A 25017-nucleotide genomic window follows, 5' to 3' on the forward strand; every position below is an offset into this window, starting at 1 on the left:
CCTCCCGCCCGCCCTCCGCCTGCATGGAGAGAGCCACAGAATGGCGGAGCGAGAGAAAGGAGCTGCATCCCCGCCCGCCTCCTCACCCTTCCTGGGGCTGCACCTCGCCTCGCCCCCCAATTTCAGGTACCGGCCGCCGTCCCCCCGCGGAACCCTCTCGGGGCTGCCCCTGTCCCTTGTCCGGGGCAGCGCTCCCCATCTGCTGCAGCCCCCGCCCGCACCGCCGCGCCGGGCCCCCGCCTCCTCCAGTGCTTCTGCCCCCTGCCCGCGCCTCCCCTCGGCCCCCCGCCCCAGCCACCGCGGACCCCCACCGCAGACATCGCTCCAGCCCCCCCACGGCTGCTTAGCCCGCCCACCCAAGCCATGTTGGCCCTCACCCCATCCATACACCACTGCAGCTTCCCAGCCCCCTGCTTGGCCTCATGTCCCCCTCCACACACCACCCCCGCCCCCTTACCTGTCTTACCTCCTCTTCAAACACCTCTTCTTCATGAAAGAAAAAAGGTTCAGCTCACTCCTCTCCCCAAGGAAAGCCTTTTTCTAGTCCTTTCCTAGAAATCCCAGGTGCTTCTGCTTCCTTCCTACCCCTGTGAAACAGGAACCCCAAGTGAGACGGTGGGAGAGTGCCAGAATTGATCCTCTTAGCAATACCAAGTGCTCCCATCGATTTGGGACGCAGGGGGCTGTGTCTCCTCCGAAACCCAATGAGGCTTGTCACACGGACTTCCGATGGCATGGGCCAGGCCAGGGATGCCTGGGGGTTTTGGAGCCTCTGGTACCTGCTGAGGGTAGCTCTGGGACAGGGATGTGCTGGGTGGGTGAGGGAGGAGCCCTGCCCCTGCCTGCAGGTACGGTGTTCGCTTGCTGTCAGGGGAGGCTCGCTGCTCCTGTCAGCCGTGCCCTCGTCAGCCATTGCTCTCTGCTTGCCTCTGCCACCCGGGGGTGCTGGAGGGGAGCTGCCTGAAAGGGGGGAATGGTACTAGCTGTTTTGCATGCTGAGATTTTGGGAGGAAAGGAGGGGCCGGTCCACACTTGAGACCACAGCTAAGATCGTGCCCTCCTCCATCAGGCCCAGCCCCTGAGGCTGGGGAACCCGTGGGTCCCTGCGAGGAAACAGGCGGGTGCAGTTGAGCAAAGGTGGTGTTCAGGCAATTTATATTTGAAGGGCTCTGTTTCTGGACCCCCTTTGCTGGTGGCTCCGGGTCTTTGGCAGCTGCCTCCTATTGCAGCGCTGCCTGCGAGAGCTGCTGGGAGCTGTTGCAACATGGCTGGTGTACCCTGCAAAGCCAGCGATGAAACGCTGCCTCTGGAATCATCCACCACGGAAAAGGGGCTTGGCCACCGAGCCGGGGGCCGGAGGCTGAGCTGCTGAGCAGCCTTGGGCCTACCACCTGGCGCTGTCCTGGATGCAGCGGCTGTCCCCTGGGCACCCTCCTGCTCCCCAGCAAGCAGCGATGCCCTGGGAGGGAGAATGAGCTGCTGCTTCTTGCTGTGCCTCAGACCTTTGGAAAAAGAGCCTCGTGTGCTGCCAGCCTGCTCCAGGGAAGAACTGATCTCCATGAAGGAGGCTGTGCAGCTGGGTGGAAAACTGGGGAATCAAGGCAGGAGTGCAAAATCTTCCCCAGGCACCGAGATCAGGGTGTAAGATTTGGAGTGGAAGAAGATGCAGTGATGTGTCTGAGCCTGGGGCAGGGTCTGGCAGATCAGAGGCGATGTTGTGGCTGGAGTATCATGTGAGAAGGGAGCCATCCTAGTGAAACACAAGCAGGGTTACATGTCACAGCTTGGTTTGGGCATGTCCCAGGTCCTGCATCCCTGCTGTGGGGCTCAGCGAGGGGCTGTGCCCTGCAGATGAGCTGGACCCAGCAGCGATGAGTGTGGTTCAGGGTGAAGGCTCAGACCACGGCTGGCAGCGAGTGAGCCCTGCCTGCTGCCCCTGCTTGCTGCCTGCAGGATGAGGTATTTCAGATTTCTGCCCTCTGGTACACGCACCTGCTCTCCCAGCTCCGAGTGGTGACACGCCAGCACAAGCATTAGGTGTTGGTTGGCTTGAATTGAGAGAGGGCTTGGTCCTGGCTGGCAAGGAGACTGAAGCTCTGAAGAGACCAAGCATAGTGGCCTGGCAGTGATGGTTTGGTGTTGTCTGAGAAGAAGTGGGAGGAAAAGGATGGTGAGGTGATCCCTCCTTTAGCCAGGAGGTCCTCCAGAGGTGTCTGTTCATCACGACAAGAATAACAGCATTTTAGGAGACAGCAAAGAAATTTTAGGAGACAGAAAAGTTATTCTCATCCAGCCTCCCTGTTGTCCTTAAGCTTTCCAAAGCCTCCCAGCAGAGTCTGTGTTCACCGGAGCTCCTTAACATCTTTCTCTGGGACACTGTTGCAGCTCCTTGCCCTGCGAAGAAGCTTTGGTGGTGCTTTGTGGCAAGCTTTCCTGTGAGGGGCTCTCTGGGGCCTCTCTGGGTTGGGGGTCCCTCTACCCAGCACTAGAGGGCAGGGAGAGCTGGCACAGCTGGGGTGCAGCTGGCTGCAGGGCCCTGCAGAGCTCACGGTGTTGCCTGCCCCACTGCCCCCAGGACTGTGGCTCTAATGTAGCTGGAACCTGGGAGGAGGTCACTGACTGATCCCTGCTATCTCCTTCAGCTTTCCCTGATAAAAGCAAAGGGCATCCATCTGGCTACTGGACAGGAAGGCTCCTAGGGAAAGAAACCCTTAGGGAGTTATTTGCATAGGTCAGGAGAGAGGGGAAGGGGAGTCCTGTCAGAAATCACAGCCCTTTGGGAAGGGAGGGGGTCTCTGGGGGAAGAAGTTCTCCACATCTTGTCGGGAAGTTCAAAGACGCACCTTCAGGCTGAGGCAAAAATCAGTTCTTGCGCTGTGGTTTGTTTCATGTGTCTGTCGTGCTCATCTGAAGCTGTCAGGAAAGCCTGTTTGGAGGCAATGAATGAGCTGGGCATCGGAATGGGGCTACCTGTCTTCTTGTGAGGGGAGACAAAAGCGCTGTCTTCCTCTGATGGAGAGACAGAGGCGCCTTCTCCTCGGTTCAAATAAAGCAGTCTCTGTGGCCATTGAGATGGAAGAAAAAGACAGGGGCCAGCCTAATGTAGGTTAGTATTATTTTTTCCACTGGTGCTGGTTACAGGACTTGCACACAGCACATGACAGCAGACTGTCAGAGTGTGGCTTGGGCTGCTGGGCTCGTTGGAGCCCCCAGCTTCATCACAGCATGTTGCCCTGGCCAAACCCCTGCGTGGAAAATCCCCTGCAGTGGCAGTGGCCCGGCAGGGGATGGGGTCAAGAGAGGCACAGCAGCCAGGAGTGAGTATAAGGCTGCTCTTAGGACTGTGATCAAGCTGCTCCTGCCATGCACAGGTAACGTCTGCCTCCGTTCATGCACCCACAGGTGTACTCTTGCTCTCACAGTTCCTGAGAATCCCAAGTTTATCAGTTCTCATGCATACAGCAGGGCTGCCAGCCTTCGGGTGCCTCTTGGCACATCCTTCAGGAAAGCACCCATAACCTGCAAGGGTAGGGTTCTCCCACCCTCACAGATGGGGACAGACTCCCACATACCTGTGATGCCATGGCCACTGGAGAGGGAAGTTGGCCAAAAAACACATGTAAGTCCTGCTCAGACTTTCACTGCCAATGATGGAGCTGAGAGGAGTCAGAGCTGTTTCATTTTGCTGGTATTTTTAGCCTCTTTGAGAAGCAAGAAAGAAAGGCAGGGGTGGTAATGCAAAACCTTCCTTGTATCTCCTAGGAAGTCCTGGAGCATCCATGTGAGAGGAGCAAAGGGCGCGAGTAATACAGAGGTAGAGATTTCTTTATTCATTGCATTAATTGAGGTTTCAAGCAGATGAGGTGCCTCCAGGCAGAGCTGATAGGGAAGATGGAGTCCTGGATGCTGTTCTTGTGGGGCTGAATGACAGTGACCATAGTATCATGAGTGACATTCACCAGTGGTGTGGCACTGGTGGGGAGAGAGCTTGCAACAGGTTAGCTCAGCAGGGCACTCCAGGCCCTGAGCTGGGCTCCTGTGGACATCACCCACTTTGATCTGTCCAGGAGCAAAGCTGGGTCCCAAATAGGCGGTGGGAGATGCACTCAATACTTGAAGCTGCTGGAGTGGGTGTCAGTGAGAGGCAGGAGAGCAGTGCTGTGATGGGTGGCAGTGGGGATGCCACTCCACTGTGTATCAAAGGGGATGCAGCTGGTGGGGAGGGGGATGCCCTGTCCCCATCTCAGAGTCATGGTGGGTGCATCTTCTAGAGCTACTTTGGCATCATCCTGATGGGGCAAGGGGTGAGTGGGTCTGTGAGGCATGGGGGTGGTGGAGGATTATCTGAGGCCACTGTGCCAGCAGTTTGTCACCAACACCTGATGGCCCCTCCTGGGAAAGACCCCTCTTTCCTTCATCAGCAGAAGAGGGGTGGGAGCTGGCAGAGCAGCTCACCAGGTATTTCTCTGGCCCTCAACATGGGTTAGAGGTTCGGGAAGCCCAGGGATGATCCTGCCTGAGGCGGGAGTGTTAGGTGGGGGCAGACAGGGAAGGGGCAGTGCTGGCAGCACTGCTCTGCGCTGGCTGGGCTTGCCCCTTGGCGAAGGTGCTCCCCTGGGCTCGGAAGTGCAGCTGGCCATGACACTGGTCCTGCTGTGCTGGAAACACTCTGGCCTTTGCACCAGTGAGTGACCTCACTCTGCCTGCTGAGAAGCTGGACAGACGCTCCTGTCTGTGTCCCCTTGCTGTGGGGGACAGCAGTGCTGCAAGGGCAGGAGGAGGCCAGGTGGTGCAGGTTTCCATGACGGGGTTAGCAGATCCCCTGTGCCCACTGTGGGTGCTGAGGAGCCGAGTGCTGGAGCAAGACCAGGAGCCAGGCTGGCTGGCTGGCAGACAGAGGCAGTCAGCATCCCCAGCAGAGTGCAGGGACTTGGCGCTGGCTCAGCTGGGGAAGTTGTTTTTTTATTTTTTTTTCCCCCTCCAGGACAGCTGATTCCATCTATTTTTAATGAGCTTCCCCAGGTTGCGCAGTGAGGATACAGAGCAGCGCCGGCAGCCACAGACTGCGACGGGGCAGGCAGAGAGGCAGCAGGCACCCAAGGCTCAGCTGTCGTCTCCCTCACTACTCCTCACAGCGGGCCTGGGGTTTTTTTTTGGTGTGGGAGTGTGTCCCCCAGTGAAGGGGGGTCCTCCTCAATGCAGCTGCCCTTGAAAATGGAGTCGAGCACCGAGGAGGAGAGCTGGCTGGAAGATCAGTGGGAGAAATGGTAGGGGACCTGCTGGGCCTAGGGGAGGGGGGACCGTCTCGTGGGCATGCAGGGGAACGAGGGGCGGCCCCTTGCTCCTGGGCGCATCACCCTTCTCTGTGAGTGATGGCCACAGGACAGGAGGAAACTTGGCACCCAGTTGAGCTCAAAGTTTTCCTGGCTGCGCAGGGAGCTCTGTGACAGCCAGGCACCAGAGTGGCAAAAGGCATCTGGACACATCCTGCTGTGCCTCAGCACTGGCAGGCAGGGCCAGTGCTGGGCAACTGCTCAGCATCTCCCCATCCCTGCGAGCACGGACAGGGCTGCCTGTCCCCATCCCAGAGTGGGGGGGCACTGCCACCCTGTCAGGCTGCTCCTGCAGAGCCAGGGGCCCCTGGCAGCCCCTCGGCAATGCTGTGCCTCTCACTGGGATCCCGCAGTTCCCACTGCACTCCCACAGCATGGCGGGTGGAGGCCCTGAGCTTTAGCAATGGATCATGTCCCACCCTGGCGACCCGTGTAACTGGAGAAGAAATCAATCTGTGCTTTGAAGGCTCATCATGAGCCTCCTGCTCTGCATTGCCTCCCTCCCATGGGGAGCAGGAGGAGGTGGGCGAAGGGGGGTCGAGGCATCCCACCCTGTGCTGAAGGCTGTGTCCTTGCACTCCTGATGTGTCTTGCAGGGGCTGCCTCCAGGGGTATGGTTGTTCCCAGTTGTCTTCACCCCAGGAGACCACTACTAGTGGGGTCCTCAGAAATACAGAGGGAGGATGCTGATTCCCCCATGGTCTTCTCCTGCTCTTTTCCCTTTCCAGGACCTGGGATAGGGGAGATGGGTTGGTGCCGCTGCAGGGGGGAGCCCCAAGATGTGCAAGCAGTGCTTAAAGTGAGAGCGGGAGCTCTGCAGGTCACAAAACACCATTCTCATTCCTTTCTCACGGCACTGCTGGGGGCCAAGCTAGAGAGGGGTGATGGGCTTGGCATAGCCCTTTCAACCAAGTATCTCCCAGCTGGAGGAGCTGGGAGCAAAGGGAAATGGTGGCAAGCAAAGCAGTGCCCATGGCCATTCCAGACAAAACTCAGGGGTCTGAGTAGGTTGGCCAAGGACTTTTGAGTTGGGCTCTTTTATTTATCCCTGTGGTAATGAATAAGTGAGAAGAGCATTTTGGTACCACCGTGTTGAAATGTTTTAATGCTCAGAAACCAGGAGCACCTCACCACTCTCCCGGGGCTCATCAGCGCATTTTCAGCTGCTAAAAGGATATCTCTTGTTTTGAAGGGGTGTAATGAGTCCATGTGGCTGGGCCTGGCAGCTCTAAGGGGCCCCTGAGGCCGTGCAGGCCAGCTCAGCAGCACCGATGTTCACAGAGATGCCCATAGTAACCCTGGGAGGTGATTTTTGTGTAGAGGGAAATTGCTGCCCTTTCCTACTGCAGGCACCTGGGCTGGGCCATGCCCCCAGCTGCAGCTCAGGGTCTGGTCATGCCATGGCTGAGGGGTTTGCTGTGCTTGCAAGCTCTGTGGGTCTTGATGTGGTCACCTGTCCCAGCCGGTCCATCCTCCAGCTGTGCCCTGTCAGGACCCCCAGCCTCTCTCCTTCCTGTACCCCTGACCTTTGCCCTGTTGGGTGTCTGTGCCCAGCTGGGACAATCCCAGCAGCTCCCTGGGATGGTGTGAGCAGAACAAACCTCCTGTGATAAGGCTGGCTGTACTGTCCATGTTCTCCCAACCTGCAGGTCCCTGCTGTCTTTGGTCAGGCAGGGACTGCTTTGGGACACACTCCTCCTGCCTCCCAAGAGCCACGGACCATGCCAAGCCCAGCCACTGGATGGGGACAGACCTATCCCTTCTGGGACCGAGCTGCCTTCCCAGTCTTTCTTCCCAGTAGAGACTGGGAGAGCCTCTCCCAGGGTGTCAGTGCTCCCAGCCCATGGCACCATGGCACCCTGCACCCTCCTGTTCACTACTGGGCAGTGTGTGACCATGCCATCTCCACTCCCTCCAGGCTCACCCATGACATCAGCCTTGAGGAGTTTGAGGATGAAGACCTCTCTGAGATCACTGATGAGTGTGGAATCAGCCTGCACTGCAAGGAGAGCCTGGCCACCCGGGTAAGTGCACTGGGGATGGGGAGAAAGATAGGGATGGGCAGAATGTGCCAGGGGGGCTGGCAGGACCATCAGCCCCCATGCAGGACCACCAGATCCCCAGATGAGTGATACTTCCTCAAAGAGCCCACTGCCATGGCCCTAATCCCCTCTGCTTGGCAGTGCCCTCTCCTCACTCCAGCACAGTGCAGATCCTTTCTGAGCCAGACAAACTCCGGGGACAAAAAAAACATCTCAAAGCTGGTGCATTTTGGTTCCCACTGTGCTATAGGGGTTTGAGTTTATACCTCAGGGATGAGCCTGAGGATTTGGGTGCACATGGGGGCATGTCCCCATTTGAGCAGGATGACCAGCAAGCATCTGGCACCTGACAAGCATGCTCAGGGATCAAGCGCATTTGCAAGGTGGCACCAAAGGTCCCACATAGGCTGTGCCTCCTGTCCCCTGGACATGGGGATGCAGCTGGACTGGCATGGTGAGAGCTGTCCTCTGCTCACCCGAGGTGTTCTTTGTGGCTTCCTAGCTAGCTTTAGCTAGAGCTGTTCACAGGTCTTTGGGAGGCTGGAGACCTGGAGGCTCCCAAAACAGGGATGAAGGAGGTAGCTCTGACCCCAGCAGGCAGCAGGTGGAATAAACATGGGAGCTGGGAAGCCTGTGCAGGTGCTGCAGCTGGGTCTCCCATCCATCTCAGAGCACACTGTCAAGAACCTGGTGGGGTTCACACCACTATTTGAACTTACCTAGAAGGCCATGGGGGCAGAAATGTGGAGATAAATTGATAGTTACATTGGGTTTGGAAAAAATGCAGGGAATTTTAAAGTGTTAAAGGAAAAGGCACGTCCTGAGCATTCTCACACCAGGAATCACACACACACCACCTGAGACTTTTAACTGCTGGGACCAGAATCTCTTTGCAGTGGGCAGCTCCAGGAAGCTGACAGGTGCCCTTATTGACCCCTCACTCAAACACACACTTACTCTAAGGCTGACACCTCCTCCTTCAGGCTCGACCCTAGGTTTCTTGTAGCAAAGCCCCAGGCTCAGATTTTCTAAAAATAAATAGTTTAGAGGTACAGCAGCAGGTCAGCTCAAGCTGGGTGCCTGTGGAGAGGGACCCTGAACAAAGAAATCCCTGGGCAGTTGTACCCTTACAGCTCATGCACCCACTCCTCAGACACTCCCCATGCACCTCTTGGTCCAATGGTGATTTTTGGTCTGGGGTCTTCTAACATCTTACTGGGTTCTTTCTCTGTGTCTGTGCAGGCAGGCCATACACTGTTCTTATCTTGTGGAGTTACAGCTTCTGCTGACAGCTGGAGTCTCCTTGTCTTCTGGTTTGTACTTCTGGTGCACCTGCTCACTGACAGAGCATGGGGAAATAAAAAACCCTAGGCTTGGGATAAACACTACTCAGCAGCAACCATAGCAGCATCAGTGTGGTATCAATGCTCGTCTCATAAGAAAGACGAAACACAGCACTGTACCAGCTACTAGGAAAATTACTAGGAGAATTAACTCAATTCCAGCCAAAAACATCTCTAGGTGTAAACTCAGAGCTTGCAGCTCAAGGCTTCAGCAGATCCAGCTACTGATGCTAGGCAAGTAAAGCTGAGCAAACAACATACTAGATCACACAGTATTATAACTCTGTGAACCCATTCTAACTCATTCTACTTAAAACTTACTTATTTAAGCTAAGAACTAATACCTCTCAACACAGAGTTTCTGCATTTTGTCCATGTGTTTCATGCTAAAGGATGCAAATGCTGGAGGAGCAGCCAAGTGGTTTGAGCGTCATTCTGTCCCTCAGAGGAAATACTTCCTCTGCAAAACTGATAAAGACCCAGCGAGGACAGGAAAGGCACAAGAATTTGTCGCAGATTTAAAATTAGAAAGTGAATTTGTGTCGTTTGGAATCCCTCACTGCAGGCAGGAAGGTACAGGCAGACCTCATCTCTGGGAGGTGAAGGTGTCTTGCTGTGCTCCTTGGTCTAATTCATGACCTTCCCAGCACAAATTTCTCTGTTCCCAGATATGGGGCTGCTGCTTGATATCTCTGCTCCAACTGCAGCCTCCTCCTGCTTCAGGATGTTATGTCCAGACTTCCCCGGGACAGTCTGGGCTCATGGGCTGTGTATGCTAAAGGAAGGAGGGATAATGCTGCAGGCAAACCAAGGGCAAACCCAGTGCTGGGCATCCATGAGGGCACAGCCACGGCGAGGGCCCGGCATTGGGAAGATCCTCTTGCCTGCAGTAGGTGAGGCAGACAGAGACTGTGGGTGTGTTGCTGGATTCTTCCCATTACCCGTCCCAGTTCCCTACTGCTGATAGCACCACTGGGCTCAGAGCAGGATTTTTTTTCTCTACAGACTGCCAGCCATTGGCTGAAGTTTGGCAGGAAGGGGGGACTTGAAGCACAACTGCTGCAGCCCTTCCTTGAGGCAGGGGGAAAACAGTCCCTTTTGCCCATTTGAAACAGTTAACTCGGGCATTCCTGCATCCCTGTGCTGCAATACAGAGGCCTGACCCTCAGGAGAGGGTTTGCTCAGGCTCTGGGAGCGAGCCGCATGCCTTCCCTGGGGACAGCTCAGAGCTGCTTTACACAAATGTCTGGGTGCACTGAGAGTCTGCTGGGGCGGGAGGGGGATGCGAGGCTGCCGTAGGGGAAGCAATGAGTTATTCATAAACACAGCAAAGGAGGAAGCTTATCACGCTCAGGAAAAATGCCTGCTAAAAATATGTCCAAATGGTTTATATGGGACACTGAGGATTGCCCGAGGAGCAGAACCGAAAGTGGTGACAACAATGGCTGTGAGAGGGCCTTTTCAATCCCGAATGTCAAAGGCGACAGCCAGGGAGCTTTCCAAGCTGATTGCCATCCAGAGCGAGCTCGGGGCGCCACGGTTGCAGGATCTGCCTGATGGAAGCAGTCAGGCCCAGAGGGAGCAGCTTGGCCGGGTGTGCACGCGGCGCGGGGGCCAGCAGATCAGTAATGACCAGCGGGCAGCATCAGCCAGCTAATTGCATCGTGTGGGGCTGCCTGGGGGTGGCGAGTCAGGGACGCTGGCACCAGGGCGTGAGGGGGCCATGCTGATGCCCTGCCTGTGGTGAGTTCCTGGTGCCAGTGCCACAGAGCAGCTGTGGTACGGAGGGTGGAGGGTTGGCCCGGGTCACCCCTGCAGTGCCAGGCAGCTGGTGAAAGCCTGGCAATGGAGCAATGTGAGGTGAAAGCAAGCTGCTGGCTCACTGGATCACACCAGAGCAGAGAGCGATGGGCAAGGGGGAAGCAGGATGTGGGGAGCACCATGAGACATGGGGCTGGAGTCATCCAGCTGCCCAACGGTGTGTCTCTGGAGAGATGGGCAGGCACAGTAACTCAGCAGCAAGCAGAAAAGAACTGACAAGGAACAAGGGGATAAACCCTGCCCGAGGGCTGCGAAAGTGACTCTTGGGGGGGGACAGTCAGTGACCTTGGTGAGGTGGGGGGTCTGGGCAGATCTGGTTGATGACAAAACCCTGTGGCAGGAACAGGCAGCTGGTGCAGAGGTCAACACCCAAACAGAGATGGGTGTTGGGTTTTTTTTGGTCCCAGAAAAACAAAGATGACCTCATTATCGGCTATTTTAGCAGCTCTTCAGAAATAGTGGCTTAGACACACAGAAACTGCAAGGAGGCATAGACTGATGTTTGTGCAAGAGGGAACTATCCACTGATGAGGCCCACACCTCATGGATGGGAGACCATGTACTAAGAATGAGGAATAATCCCACATGTGGCTGAAAAAAGCCTTAATTTCAACAAGAAGTCCCCAGTGAATGAAAAGAGAAGCGAGGGATAGGCTGAGGAGCAGGCTTGGAGGAGGAGCAGAGGTGTCTTTGGGGCTGTTGAATGGCAAGGCAGGAGGCCAGCTGCGAAGGAGCAGGGGCCACCACGGTGAGGGATACATCCTCCACCTCACCAATGGCAGCAGTCAGGTTTGCTGAGAGGGATGGTTGCAACAAAAGCACCAGACTTGGGGTTTGGCCTTGTTTTAGTGGTTTGGAAATCCAGGGTGACAAACCCTGGTTTCAGCAAGATGGATCCCAGCAAACAGCCAGGCAGAGGTTAATAAGAGTTTAGTGCCTCATCTATTTTCCAGGAACTGTGGAAAATGGTTAATGCAGGAATGAAAAAAAAATTTAAAAAAGAAACACCTTTCTTAGAAATACCTAAGAGCATGAGAACAAGCACCCAAAGGGAAAAGAGCTGACACAGGGCTGTGCTGAGCCTTCATGGATCTCCATGAAAACGTCTGACCGAGCCATGAAGATACAGATATGTGGAGGAAAAACCCAAAACACTATGTGTTCTCAGCATAATAATACTGCTAGAAATGCCAGGGGCTTTCTCTTGATGTTCAGCATCACTGATCCAAGTGTGCCACTGCTGCTAGCCGCTCCTGGAAGGCCAGTGGGACTCACTGCAAAGAGGGAAGCAGCTGCCATGACCCTGTGATCCAGGGACTGGTGGGGAGCTGGATGCGCAGGCTGGGAGCAAAGGATAGGGCACCAAAGTGGCTGCTTATCCCGTGCAGCTTTTCACAGGCTGTGCCATGAATGTGATCCATGGCCAGCTGTGGCTGTGCCAGGCTGGGGCAGAGAGGCTCCTCCTGGTGCTTTGAAGCCAGCCGGTGGTAGGGAGGGGGGTACAGTTGTGCCCTCTGCTTGGCAAGTCCCCCTTGCTTCCCTGTGCTCACAAAATGCTTTTCCCAGCTGAAGGTTTTGCCACTCCTCCTCTGACAGTGAAGGCTGTGAGAGTGGGGGAGCAGGGAAGAGCCTTTCATCACTCAAGCAACATCTTGCATATCACCCCACTCCTCTTGCAAGAGCCTTTCATTCCTAGGGAAGCAAGCAGCTTCCTCAGGTGGGCAGCAGCCCCCACGCAGGTGATTCCCCAGCTTAGACCACTGTTCCAGGGGTGATCCCAGCACCTCTCAATTGCAGCAGGGCTCGTTCTGCTGCAGCCCCCTGGAACCATGGATAACAACATTGGGACAATCAGAGAGAGACTAGTTGCTGGGCACTGGGACTTTTTGCCATTGGGACGGCACCATGCAGGTGGGAGGTAGGATCACCAGCATCACATCTGTCCCAGGGATAGGTCTGTGAGGAAGCACGAGTGTCCCCGTGACTGCATTGAGGGCCGGGTGTGCATCTTGTGTTCATCCTGCTGCAAGATTTGGGCACTGGTACTGCTCTCCCACACACCCTGATCTCTCCCACAGGGTGAAGGGACTTTGGGAAGTCACCTCACCATTGCATCTGTGCTGAGACATAAGCATGCTCAAGATGACCTTAGGTGACATGAACTTGTTCCTAGAGGGCTCCCGAGACAGTCTGTTCTGGTGGAGCAGTGTCCTTGCAGTTAGAAAGGCTTCCCAATGTCTAGTCCCCCCTCTTGCTTTGCAGATCACTGCATGTCTCACTCACATGGTAAGGTGATTGATTTCTGTGGGGTTTCAAAATCACTTTGTTGAGCTACAGGCCATAAATAATACCTGCAGTGGCTGTAGTTTCCTCCCAGCTTTTGAACCTGGAATGCTGCACCCCTGCTAGGGTGCCCTTTTCTTCAGAATGAGCAGATCTGCTTTTCTGAATCCTTCTGGGACTTTTCCCTCTGTGAGTTTTCCAAGTGATTGCTACAGCTACAGGATTATGGAAGCAGCATCATTAGCAGTCTAGGTTGAATGTCACCAGCTGACTCCAATACACCCACCTTGGCTAGGTATAATCTATTCAGTTGGCATTTCCCTCCAGTTCTTTTCCCGTGCCTCGGTTTCCTTGTTAAAATCCATGTGATTTGTCACAGAAGACTGGTGTCACAGAAATGCAGAACTGGTGGCATGGAGGCTAATGCTCAAAACAAGGGATTTAAATGTTTAAAGCCTCAAGAGGACGAGTATCAGTGGCAGTGTTTCTCCAGTTGCTCACCCACTGCAGAATGTCAGCAGGGGCACTGGCGGGAAATAGCTCTCATGAGAGGGTTTGTGTTGTGCCTGCAGCAGGCAGAGCCCTGCCTGTGCTGGCTTTTGTCTGACAGGTCATGAGCTGGTAGCAACAAGAGCTCTTGGAGTGGCTGCCAGAGCTGCTGGGGCTGTTTCTTCTCCCATGGCTCAAGGGGCATCCTCCACGCGGCTGAAGACGTGGATATTGTTCAGCTGCAAAAACCAGCCCTTGCCCACCTCTGCCTGCTGATGAGCTTGCAGTCGCCACAAACAGCTGATAACACAGGCAATTCAACTCGCTGATGCCAAGTTGCCGCCTTTATTGCTGGCTGCAGCAGCTTGTGCATGTGCAAGCTCCAGTTAATGCAAGGAAGGGGCCTTGGGAAGAAAACCACTGACCTTTAAACACACGTGGGGGGAACATTGGTGCCTCTTTGCCCAGCAACCCAGCCACAAGCAGTGTGGTGGCTCAGCACTTGGGCCCAGCTGGGACGGTGGGATGGGGCACCTGCTCCTCACAGTCCCCACAGGCCACGGTGGCCACCCTGCTCCAAAAGGGTACAGGGGAAAGAGTGGAGCTGCCGCCAGCCAGAGCGCAGCCATCACCAGCAGGTAACTGGACAGCCAGTGCCAGGCATCCCTCTCATATGGCCTCAGGTCCCGATATATGCAAATGCAAGGAGCAAGGAGCGGGCAGAGAAGGCTTGTCCTAGATGAGTAAGACAAGGGGGATGGAGCTGCTCATCCAAGTGGGCATTACAGTGAAGAAGGAACCTGACTCCCTTCAGAGGTGTGCAGTGAAAATTTCAACCCCGTAGAGAGAAAAAGTAGCAGTAGTGCAGCACACAGTGCCAGTACCCAACACGGTGGTGAGTTCTCCATCTGTGAGGATGTTCAGGTGTGATGGGCAAGACCCCAAGCGACCTGCTCCAGGCAGGGGGTGGACCAAGGCTGATCAAATTGATGACATGCTTGTGTGAGTCCCAGCTGCCAGGACAGGAACCAAGAAAGGGCACAGTCTGCCTTGGAAGGAAGAATCATAGGGCAGCCTAGGCTGGAAAGGACCTCAAAGATCACCTGGCCAAACCTTGTGTGGGAAAGGGAGTCTGGGTGAGACGATCTGGCACACTCTCTAGTGGCGTCTTGAAAATCTCCAGCGATGAGGACTCTACCATTTCCCTGGGGAGGTTGTTCTGCAGAATGGTTGTTCTCGCTGTAAAAAAAATGTCCTTGTTATGTCGAGATGAAACCTGGGTGTGCACGTTTGTGTGCTTCGTAGTGAATGTGACGGCTGCATGTACCTACAGACAGGCACCTGCCGGGGATGAGGTGCCGGGGAGCCCCATCAGCAAGGGAGGAAGGATGCTGCCCGCACCTGCCGGGGAGGCGGGGACGGGGCGCGGGGCTCCCCGGCTGCGGGAATAACATCGCTGCCCCTTTAAAAGGCAGCGGCCGCGGGTGCCGATGCGGCGGCCCCGGCCCCCCTGCCCGGCCCCGGCGGGAGGCGCGGCGGCCCGTCCCGCCCGCCCGGTGGCCTGATCGCGGGCGCTAATCCCGGCAGGGCCATGTGAGCCGGGCGGGCGGCGCGGCCCGGGCGGCGGGCGGCGGGGAGGCCAGCCGGCTGCAGGCCGAGATGCTCCAGCTCGACCTCATCGACGCGGCGGGGGACACGCCGGCCGAGGAGCAGACGGCGCCCGAGCCGCTGCAGAAAGACCCCCCGGCCGGGACCACCGAAGTCTACAGGCCGAAGCGACCCACAACCCTCAACCTCTTCCCGCAGGTGCCTCGCAGCCAGGTGAGGCGGGATGGTGGGCTCGGGGCGATCGGGGGGTGCGGAGGAAGAGGAGGAGGGGGGATGCTCCCGCCGTCCGCCGGGGGCTTTTGTCTTGGGCGGATGGAGGGAGGCAGGGCGCGGGTGGGGGGAATAGAATGGGATGGCGGGGCTCGGCTCCGCTGCCCGGGGGTCCCGGGTCTCACCGCCGGTCTCACCCCGGTCTCACCGCCGCTCGTGTCCCCCGGCCGGAGAGAGCGACTGAGGGCCCGGGGGTCCCCAGGTGCCGGGGAGCTGAGCACGCCCTGCCGGGCCGCCCCCGCGCACCGCCGAGCATCCCAGCACTGCGCTCGGCGGCGGTTCTTTGAGAGGGCTTAGGCGCCGGGTGGGTCCTTCTTTCATCCCTGCTGCCGAGGTGGAGAGGGAACACTCGAGGAATCGTGTCGGGACTGAGATGTGCCCCAGCAGGGTCCGAGTGGCCTGGCAGAGAGCCGTGGTAGGGGCAGGGTGGGAGCTGCGAAGGGCTCCCGTGGGATGGGGAGCAAACGAGACATGGATACCGAACGCGTGAATGAGCCATCGCGGGACGGGGCACCACGCCACGGGCTGGCGAGCCCAGGGCCGGCGCCAACAGCTGGCTGGGCTCCAGCTGCCCCAGGTTGGGGCAGCACCGGTTCTAGGGCAGGTTGGTGACACCAGGTACCCCATGCCCGGCAGCGGGGACCTGGTGGCCTCAGCTCCTGAGCAGTGGTGCTTGGCAAGAGAAGCATTAATGTCAGAACCCCGTGCAAAATTTGAGAGACAGAAAAGCAACGCCCAAAATGGTGGCCAGGAGGACAAGGGGGTTCTGTTATCTTGTTCATGCTCAGATTTTGTACAAGATTTTGGATGGTTTTACCCAAGACTGCCTGCCCCATACAGCCATGGTGTTACTGTCACCCCTGGGGTGGATGGTGTTCTGGTGCCCTGCATGCTGACCCCCCAGGCAGCGGCTGGAGTCCCTTTGCCCTGTCATTTCTGCAAACTTCACAAACCCACGCAAAGTGTGCGACATGCAGGGCTATTTTTGCCACCCTCCTGCGTTCAGCTCTGCCTTCTGCCAAGTAGGAGGATTTTCGTCGCGGTGACGTTCAGCCGAGGAGCATGAAGTGAGAGGCAGGTGTCCCCGTGGGTGACAGATGGGGAGTAGTCGGAGCTGGGTGTCACCAGCCCAGCACCGGCAGCTGATGCCAGCTCTCTGCCTGAGGCCATGGGTGGGAGGAGGAGGAGGAAGGCACAGAGCCAAGGATAGGCGCCCGCAGGCAGCTGGCACCAGGGACAAAGGCAGCAGGGCTGGGGAGGCGGGGGGAGCCCCACTGAGCATAATGGACAAGGGGACAGCAGCAGCCTTGTCCCACCCTGTGCAGGGACCCCAAGGAGCAAGTGGCATGTGGCAGCCACATCCAGCTGGGGGAGGTGGGGAACAGCAGGGCCCTCTCCCAGGCACTCAGTCCCAAACAGTGTCCAGGAGTGGGAGCAGGCCCCTGGAGAGAGATGGGTGGGGGGTGTTGCAGAGATGGTAGGTTGAGGAGGGGAAGCCGGTGGTGGTGGAGGCTGTGGCGCTCACTGGGAGGCATGGGCACAGCTGAGCTGAGGACGTGGGGAATGGGAGAGGTGGCTTTGCTGCAGCTGGCAATAGGAGCCTGGAGCTAGCAAGGATGGTGGCACAGGACTGGGGCATGGCTGGCCAGGTAGAATAGTGCTGTTGGTAGGATCTAGTGAGGGACTGGCTGTAAGGTGCTTGGGATTCCTGTTCTGGATGCCTACCTCTAGCCAGAGGCAGTTTCTCCCTGTCTACATGTGGTGCACTGAGGAGAGGACAGGGTGCAGGGCATCCCCTGGGGATCAGCCTGAAATCTGTCTCCAGTTGTGAGACACTGCATCCTCTTGGCCTGCCCAGCTCCCTCCTCCTGCATGTAGTCAGAAGAGGGACCATGGCCGTGCATCCTCTCTTGAATGCCCAGTTGGGGTACCAGGTACTCTGCCAGACAGGACATTCACAAAACAAGGCGTCATCTCACCCTCTGCTCTTGTGAGGCCAAGATCCAGCCTGGTGATGTCTCAGTTGCTGCTGGGCTCTGTGATCATCATTCCAGGCAGGTGGCCTGGAAATGGTGAGAGGAACATCCCCAACTCTCCAGAGGGCAAGAAACAGCAGTTGTTAGTGGCTAGGTTCATCCTCTAAGACTTTGTGAAGGTCTCTCCACCCTGGCTGGGCATTACAGACCCCTGAGTGCTGTGGCCCTGTGGGATGGGTGGGCTCAGTGAGCTGTGCCTCCGGTCGCAGTCCAGGCAGCCAGGCTGGCTTGTGTGTGCTGGCCCTGTGGCACTCTGCACACAGAGGCCGTCACTGTGACAGCTTGCCTGGCCTGCATCCCGGCCCATCGTGTCCCTGGGAAAGGCTAGCAGGGACGTGCTGTTATTTGCCTTGGCACAGGAGGGATTCATGGAGGCCATGGTGGGAGGTTGCCAAAGCCCTGTGAAGGGGGTCTCTCCTCCCCACATGGAGACAGGGATCTGGCAGGCATGGTTCAGCAGTGTGTGGCATGATGGAATTTTGGGGCGAAGGCTTCCTTCATGTCGGTGGGGAAGCAAAGTAAGGACAGAGAAGCTCCTGTGCTGCTGGTAACAGCTGCAGGTTGGTGATAAGGCCGTGAGAAAATCCAGGGAGTCCCAGTGGGGCTTTGGTACTTGAGCAAAAACTAACAGTGTGGAAAATGCCACTGCTGCAGCTGGGGCAGAAACACTCGGTGCCCATAGGAGGGGCTGGGAGTGTGCAGCCAGGGAGAACTTGGGGATGAAGGAGTGGGTGAGGGCTGGCGCTGCACCAGGCAGGATGTCACACCCTGTGGAGGCAGGTAGGGAGGACTTGTCCCCCATCTGCAGGAGGGTTCTCGTTAGAGGAGACTTGGTGCCCTTTGGTCCCCCGGTCTTACAGCGAGGCTGAGCACATGTTCCCTTGTGCACATGCATGGCCAGCCACCCAGGGCTGGGCAGGCAGGGCACAGCACCCACAGAAATTTGTCCAAGCATGGGAGCGTGGATGGCCTGATCCTGCCTCTCCTCTCCAGCTGTTCAGGATTGACATCTGCTAGTGAGCTGTATATGTGTGTGTGTGTGCATGTATGGATTTGTATGCATACATACTATCTGTGTGTGCCCCTCAATACACCCAATACCAATGTCTCCAGGGGCAGGCATTAGTCTATCCAGTAGCTGGCTCCCAGCTGAGCAGCAGCACAACACCTGGTCCTTGGGATTTCCCCCATTTCATTAAGTTGGGTGGTTTGAAGGTAGGCAAGGCTGGCAGGATGGGAACAAAGCATGCAGGCAGGCTCAGGTCTTGAATTTTTAGTCTTGGGACTGTCCAGCTATGGGCTCCTGCAGCTGAGTTCCCCTGGTGGATGAATTCAGCCCAGCTGGCTCCTTGCCCACCCTGCTTCAGCCATCATGCCAGCTCTTGCAGCAGCAGCATGGTGAGACGTGGGGCTGGCGGGGGGTCTCCCCGAGCATCACGTGCCCCAGCATGCCCAGCTGAGAGGGGAGCTGAGTGGATGCTGTGGACCCAGGGAGGGATGGGTGCCACCCTGCCACATGCTGTTTACTGTTTGGGCTATAAGGCAGCTTTGTTCTTCTCCTCAGGACACTCTCAATAACAACTCTCTGGGGAAAAAGCACAGTTGGCAGGAGCGGGTGTCCCGGTCGTCGTCCCCTCTGAAAACGGGTGAGTTCTCAGGCTTTTGGCCAGGGTCAGCTCCTTGCACCCTTTCATGGTGCTCAGGAGCCTGAGGCAAGTGGTGCTGGAGCAGGAGGTTGGGGAAAACATACTACATGGATGCAGGGTGCATGTCCATCTTGCTCTCCACAGTTACCTGAAAGGAGGTTGTTAGTGAGCTGGGAGTTGCTCTCTTCTCCGAAGGAGCAAGCAGTAGGACAAGAGGAAATAGCCTCAATTTGCATCAGGGAAGGTCTAGATTGGATATTCAAAAAAATTTCTTCACTGAAAGGTTGGTCAAGCGTTGGAACAGGGAGGTGCTGGAATCACCGTCCCTGGAAGTGTTCAAAATTGTGTAGATGTGGTGCTTAGAGACATGGTTTAGTGGTGGACTTGGCAGTGTTAGTGGCTGGACTTGAGAATCTTAGAGGTCTTTTCCAACTGAAATGATTCTATGATTCCGTGAGTCTGAGTGGCATCCCTGGACACCTTCTCCCTCTGCATGGCTGTCAATGCTGCTCTCCTCTCCCTCCAGGTGAGCAGACCCCTCCCCATGACCACGTTTGCCTGAGTGATGAGGTCAATCACCAAAACAGCACAACCTCCACCAAAGACCGGGGCATATCCACGGAGAGCCCATGCCGGCGCACAGCAGCCACACAGATGGCCCCAGCCTGCGTTGCCTCGTCCCGGCTGCCCGAGAAGCACCAGGCCACCAGCCGGGCCCCACCACATGGTGCCAGCGTCGTGGTGGTAACGAGGGGCCCCGAGGCCCACCGGGACCGTATCCGCTACCAGACGGATGTGAGGCTGGAGGCCACAGAGGAGATCTACCTGACACCCGTGCAGAAGAACTCGGACCCCCTGGAGACTGACAAGCCGTTCCTGTCTCAGTCTAGTGAGAACCGCATGTCCATCAGCTCTGACATTGACACCTCCGGCTATTCAGCCCTGGCAGGGAAAACCAACCCCTCCATCAGCGAGGAGGATGAGGTGCTGGACTACATGTCCTCCCCTGACAAGACAAACCTGCCCAGGGCCTCCTGTGGTGGTGGGAGTGGTGGTTCCCGGCCAGGGCACAACCTCCAGAGAGCCTCCGTGAGTTCGGACACCAGTGCCCTCTCCTATGACTCTGTCAAATACACACTGGTGGTGGATGAGAACGTGCAGCTGGAGCTGGTCAGCCTCAAGCAGTGCTACTCGGGCTACAGTGATGAGAGCGACTCGGCCACAGTCTACGACAATTGCATCTCCTCACCCTATGAGTCGGCCATTGGCGAGGAGTACGAGGAGGATGCGCTGAAGCGTGACTCAGTCTGCCTCTCCGAGGATTCCACCCCCGAGGCAGACATCCACTTCTCCAAGAAGTTCCTCAATGTCTTCATGAGTGGCCGGGCACGGTCCTCCAGTGAGTGCTGGGCACTGGGGGGAGGTGGGCTGGTGGCTGCCTGCCTGGGCAGCCCTGCCTGTCCGTGGTACACGCTCAGGAGATAGGAAGCCACCGGCAGACATGAGCCCCAGTTCTGCTTGTTGCAGCCTGTGGCTTTGTCCCTGGTAGTCCAGGAGGCATGGTAGGGCTTGGAAAAACTTTGTGAGTGTCAGATGGGGGTGGCAGTAGGTGTTTGAGGCTGCTCAGGAGCTCCAGCTATGCCTCTCCCACCTGTGGCAGCACATAGCTTTATCTTGGATGAGCCATCCTGCGGGAGCCTCAACAGACTGCCTAGCCCATGTCCTCTTGGCTGTGATGATGATCCCTCAATGCTGACATGTCCTCCTCTGCCTTCATCCCCAGGTGCTGAGTCCTTTGGGTTGTTCTCCTGCATGATCAACGGGGAGGAGCAGGAGCAGACTCACCGTGCTGTCTTTAGGTGAGCTTGCAGGCACAGGCAGTGTTCCCAGCCTCTCGCAGGGGAAAGCTGGTGCTGCACTCCCGCCAAGGTGGGGCTAGCACAAACTCCAGTGTTTCTGGTGTGGGAAGCCCTGGGGAACAAACCAGTGCCTGTAACTCATGCCCTGCCCAGGAGCAACATTTGCCCAGGTTGCTGCGTGGGCAAGACCTCCGAGGGCAGCTGGAGCCTCTGAGGAGCAGCTTGGGTGGTGCAATAGGAGATACCCTTGCATTAGGTGCCAGGATGCTGCTGCCTGTTGAGCCCAAACCTCCTCCAATGCTTTATTTAGCGTGTCAGGTCTCTATGGCTACCAGGGCACTGCCTGGGTTGGTGGTGGGTGTCCCAGCAGTGTGCCAGTGAGAAGGCCACCAGCACTGCTAGCCAGCCAGCTGCTACTGCCTCTCTGCCCAGGTTTGTGCCTCGCCACGCAGACGAGCTGGAGCTGGAGGTGGATGATCCTTTGCTGGTGGAGGTGCAGGCAGAAGATTATTGGTATGAGGCCTACAACATGCGCACAGGAGATCGGGGCATCTTTCCTGCCTACTATGCTATTGAAGTCACCAAGGACACAGACCATGTAACAGGTACCAAGCCTCTGTGTGCAGACTGCTGATGTCTCCATCTTGTACCACATCCTCCCTGCTGAGCAGTCTGGTGCTGAGCAGGGGGCTGGGGGGAGGACCAAACTGGGCATCCAGCAGGAAGCAATGAGTGGCTTCTGCTGTGAGGCTGGGAGTTGGTACCTGGTGTTGAGGGAAGCTTTTCTTGGGCAGGGAAAAGCACAGGGGTTGGGAGATGGAGGGGGAGGTGGGGCTCAGCCCATATACCTGGTCACCGGAGATGATCCCTGCCATGTGCTCTCTCTTCCAGCTCTGGCCAAGAGCAGCGACTGGGTGGACCAGTTCCGGGTGAAGTTCCTTGGCTCTGTGCAGGTTCCCTATCACAAGGGCAATGATGTGCTCTGCGCGGCCATGCAGAAGGTAGTGTCCCACACCATCCCAGGGAGCAGGAGCGCCCGCTCCTTCTGGCAGCAGGGCAGAGCCTCAGTGGGGTATCATCATCACTGCTCACAAGTCCCATGGCTTTGTGTCTCTCTTCCGCAGATTGCCACCACGCGCCGCCTCACTGTGCACTTTAACCCACCCTCCAGCTGTGTCCTGGAGATCAGCGTGCGCGGGGTCAAGATTGCTGTGAAAGCTGATGACTGCAAGGAGCACAGCAAGGTAGTGCCCCGCTCTCTGCTCATCTCATCCCTTCCCTGATTGCTGCTCTGAGCTGGCTTGTGCCCTATGTGCTACAGGCCATGTTTGCATATGAAAATTAAGGGTCTCCACCACATGTCTGAGGGTGTGAGAAACACCATCATCAGCATTTTAGGCCCACCATCAGGGTCTCCTATGCCTCACGAGGCCCCAGCTCTGGGCAGTACTGCCAGCTGATGCTCTCACAGCTGCCAGGCATGTCACTGCGCTGGGATGCTTCGAGCTGAGCTGTACCCGGTAATCTGTCAGCTGCTTCTAAACCTTTCTGCTACTATTTTGAGTGGTGTCCTCCAGATCTGCCCTGTAATCTCTTTATCTGGCAAGGGCAGGCTGCTGATTAGCATTCTGCATAAGTAGCCTAGTAGAGCACGTTGGGATGCTGAGCAAAGGCAAGTGAGGGTTTTGCAGCAAGCTGATGGGAAACCTCCCTTCCAGCTGGGGGATAGGAGTAGCTCATGACTCTGAGTGCTGTGACAGAGCTGGGCTGAGGTTCCTACAAATCTTGCTTGTACCTAGAGGATGCCATCAACTTGGTTGTGCTTTAGACTTGTATAAATAAGTTTTCGTTTCTGGCTGGGACCCTTTGACACCCGGGCTTGAATGACTTGTTTCGTTCTAAGTTACCCATTCACCTTCTATCTCCTGGTGTTTCAGAGAGCCTTTTTACTGAAGGAGGGCTGTGTGTGCTGGTGAACAGCAGCACTGACTCTAGCCTGAGTACAGTCTGACTCAGGGCCTCCAGGGAAATCCTGCAGGAGCTAGTGGCGGTAAAGGCAGCTGGGGTGAGAGCCAGCAGGGCTGCCTGGAAAAGCTCCCTTTGTTCAGGTGCTTGGAGCAATCCTGAAACTGCTGCTGATAGCAGCCCAGGATTAGGCTCCAATTAATTTCACTCCTCAGTCTCCAAATGCGCATTTCCAGTGGCCAGAGACCAGCTGCCCCGCAGGGGGTGGGGAGAAAAGCTCTGACAGTTCCCTTCTCTCTCTCCCCCAGGTAAACAAGTGTAGCCATTTTTTCCAGCTGAAGAACATTTCCTTTTGTGGGTACCATCCAAAGAACAACAAGTGAGTAGCAAGGAAGTGTGGTGCCACTCCTGACAGCAGTAGCTCAGCAGAGGGGCTTTGCTGCCTTCCTGCTCCCTGGGGGTAGCACAACTGGGGCTAGGAAGGAAAGGAGGTTTCCCAGAGCCCTAGTTTGGAGGGCTCCCCTTCCCCTGTGAGCCCAGCGCTGCAGACATGGTCAGTGGCATGACCCTGGGATGGCCAGTAGGATTTATTGGGGGGGGTTCAGGTCCCAAACCCCTATGCTTAAGGGGGGGTACACCTCAGAGAGGCTGGGGTACCTGTGCCTGCTGGTCTGCTGGTCCAATCACATCCACTCTCTTTGCCCTCAGATATTTTGGGTTCATCACCAAGCACCCTGCTGACCACAGATTTGCCTGTCATGTCTTTGTCTCGGAGGAGTCCACGAAGCCACTGGCAGAGTCTGTAGGGTGAGTCCTGGCTGGGCAGGGAAGGCTGGCTCATAAAGGGCAGGAGGAACGAGACAGCCAGGCTGAATCCTGCCATCTCCCCCTACATGTGGGGCTCAGACCTGGCCCCAGGCTGGTACCTCTTCCCTCAAGTGAGATGCTTTGTGTGAGAGCCAGGGCTTACAGGGCTATGGGCATCATATTCCTGACAGTACTGGAACAAGTCCCAGTGCAAGGCTTTGCAGGCAGATGGCTGAAAGTAATGCACTGTGCAGGGAATCAGGGAAACCCTGTGGCTCTGAGGGTAGCTCTGGAGGCTAATGCAGGAGGAGCTAGGAGCTGGGGTGTCAAACAGGACACAGGGTAGGGAGTGAGAGTCAGGATGGAAACGGGGATCTATAATTGCCTTGTGGGGAGGCTGCTGCTAAGCTTCACCTGGTGCTGTGTTGCAGGAGGGCTTTTCAGCAATTCTACAAGGAGTATGTGGAGTACACGTGCCCCACAGAGGACATCTACCTGGAGTAGGGGCTGGGACAGGCACCTCCTGCACAGCCAGGGCTGCAGTCTCGCCCCTTCCCCGTGTCGTGCATGGACAAGAGCTGCTTTGAGCCTGGAGGAGGAGCAGGCCCGGGGCAGGGCTCCCCGGGGCACGGAGCGCCACCTCTTTTCATGACTCCCCTTCCTCGGGCTGGGGGGACGGGAGGGGGGAGGGCTGGACAAATTGTGTTTATTGTACAAAATACTCTTAGTTTATTCTATTGGAGAAGCACCTGCTGGGTGCCCTACTTGTGAGTGGTTGGGGGGGGCAGTAGCGTGCTCATGCCCTTTCCAGCTGCAGGCTGGGGTGACAGCATCTCCTCCTTGTGACCATGGCACAGCTTCCCGTCACATCTATCTGGGGTGACTTTTAATTGCAGTGGCAGAGTCAGTCTCTTGCAGAATGATGAGACAGCAGCTACAGAAAACAAGACCCACATGCTGGCTCCTGCCTGGGAGATGAGATCACCTCCCTGCCAGGCCCTGTGGAGATGGCTGCTGGGCAGGGGTGGCAGAGGAAGCCCCAGAATCTCCTCTGCCAGAGCCAGAATGAGATGAGACAGCTTTCCCCTGCCTCTGTCCCCACCCCTTCCATCTTGTATCCATGCCCTGGGGAGAGAGAAAAATTCCCCTCATACCTCTCTGCAGTAACTATACCCTCGAGAGGGAAAGCCTTTCTCTGCCCCTTCCCCCTCTCCCCCAAGCTGCTGGTGGCAGAGGCAGGGCAGGGACACCCCAGGTCAGCGGGGCTCAGTCCCTGCACAAAGCTGGGTGTCTGCCCGAAGTGGGGCAGGGAAGGGCTAAAGCCTGCAGGGAGCCGTGCGAAGCACCAGGGAGGTAGAAGAGCTCTCCTGGTCCCTGCAGCCAGTGGTCTTTGTGCTTCAGCTGGATCTGCTGTGATGGCAACAACTATTAAATATGATGGTTCATGGAGCAGAGCTACTGTGCTGTTTGTTTCCCACTGCAGGGGGTTTGGGCCCTGGCTCCTTCTTTCCCTTG

The 25017-nt window shown here is 56.8% G+C and overlaps 1 protein-coding gene across 2 annotated transcripts; it reads left to right on the plus strand.

Moving 5' to 3' along the window:
- Positions 1-24956, plus strand: MAPK8IP1 (mitogen-activated protein kinase 8 interacting protein 1). Of its 2 annotated transcripts, none has more exons than XM_032111091.1 (12): positions 1-126; positions 7252-7357; positions 14899-15132; positions 18790-18871; positions 19398-20270; positions 20655-20730; positions 21163-21335; positions 21622-21731; positions 21855-21974; positions 23004-23074; positions 23404-23502; positions 23934-24956. In XM_032111091.1, exons 1-12 carry the CDS (start codon positions 41-43, stop codon positions 24004-24006), a joined length of 2103 nt encoding a protein of 700 aa, XP_031966982.1. In that variant the 5' UTR covers positions 1-40; the 3' UTR covers positions 24007-24956. The 2 variants fall into 2 exon arrangements, with proteins under 2 accessions (XP_031966982.1, XP_031966983.1); XM_032111092.1 differs by lacking the exon at positions 1-126 and adding an exon at positions 5166-5267.
- The last annotated feature ends 61 nt before the right edge of the window (positions 24957-25017 follow it).

The sequence above is a fragment of the Corvus moneduloides genome, chromosome 6, assembly GCF_009650955.1.
Source record: "Corvus moneduloides isolate bCorMon1 chromosome 6, bCorMon1.pri, whole genome shotgun sequence".
Taxonomy (NCBI): domain Eukaryota; kingdom Metazoa; phylum Chordata; class Aves; order Passeriformes; family Corvidae; genus Corvus; species Corvus moneduloides.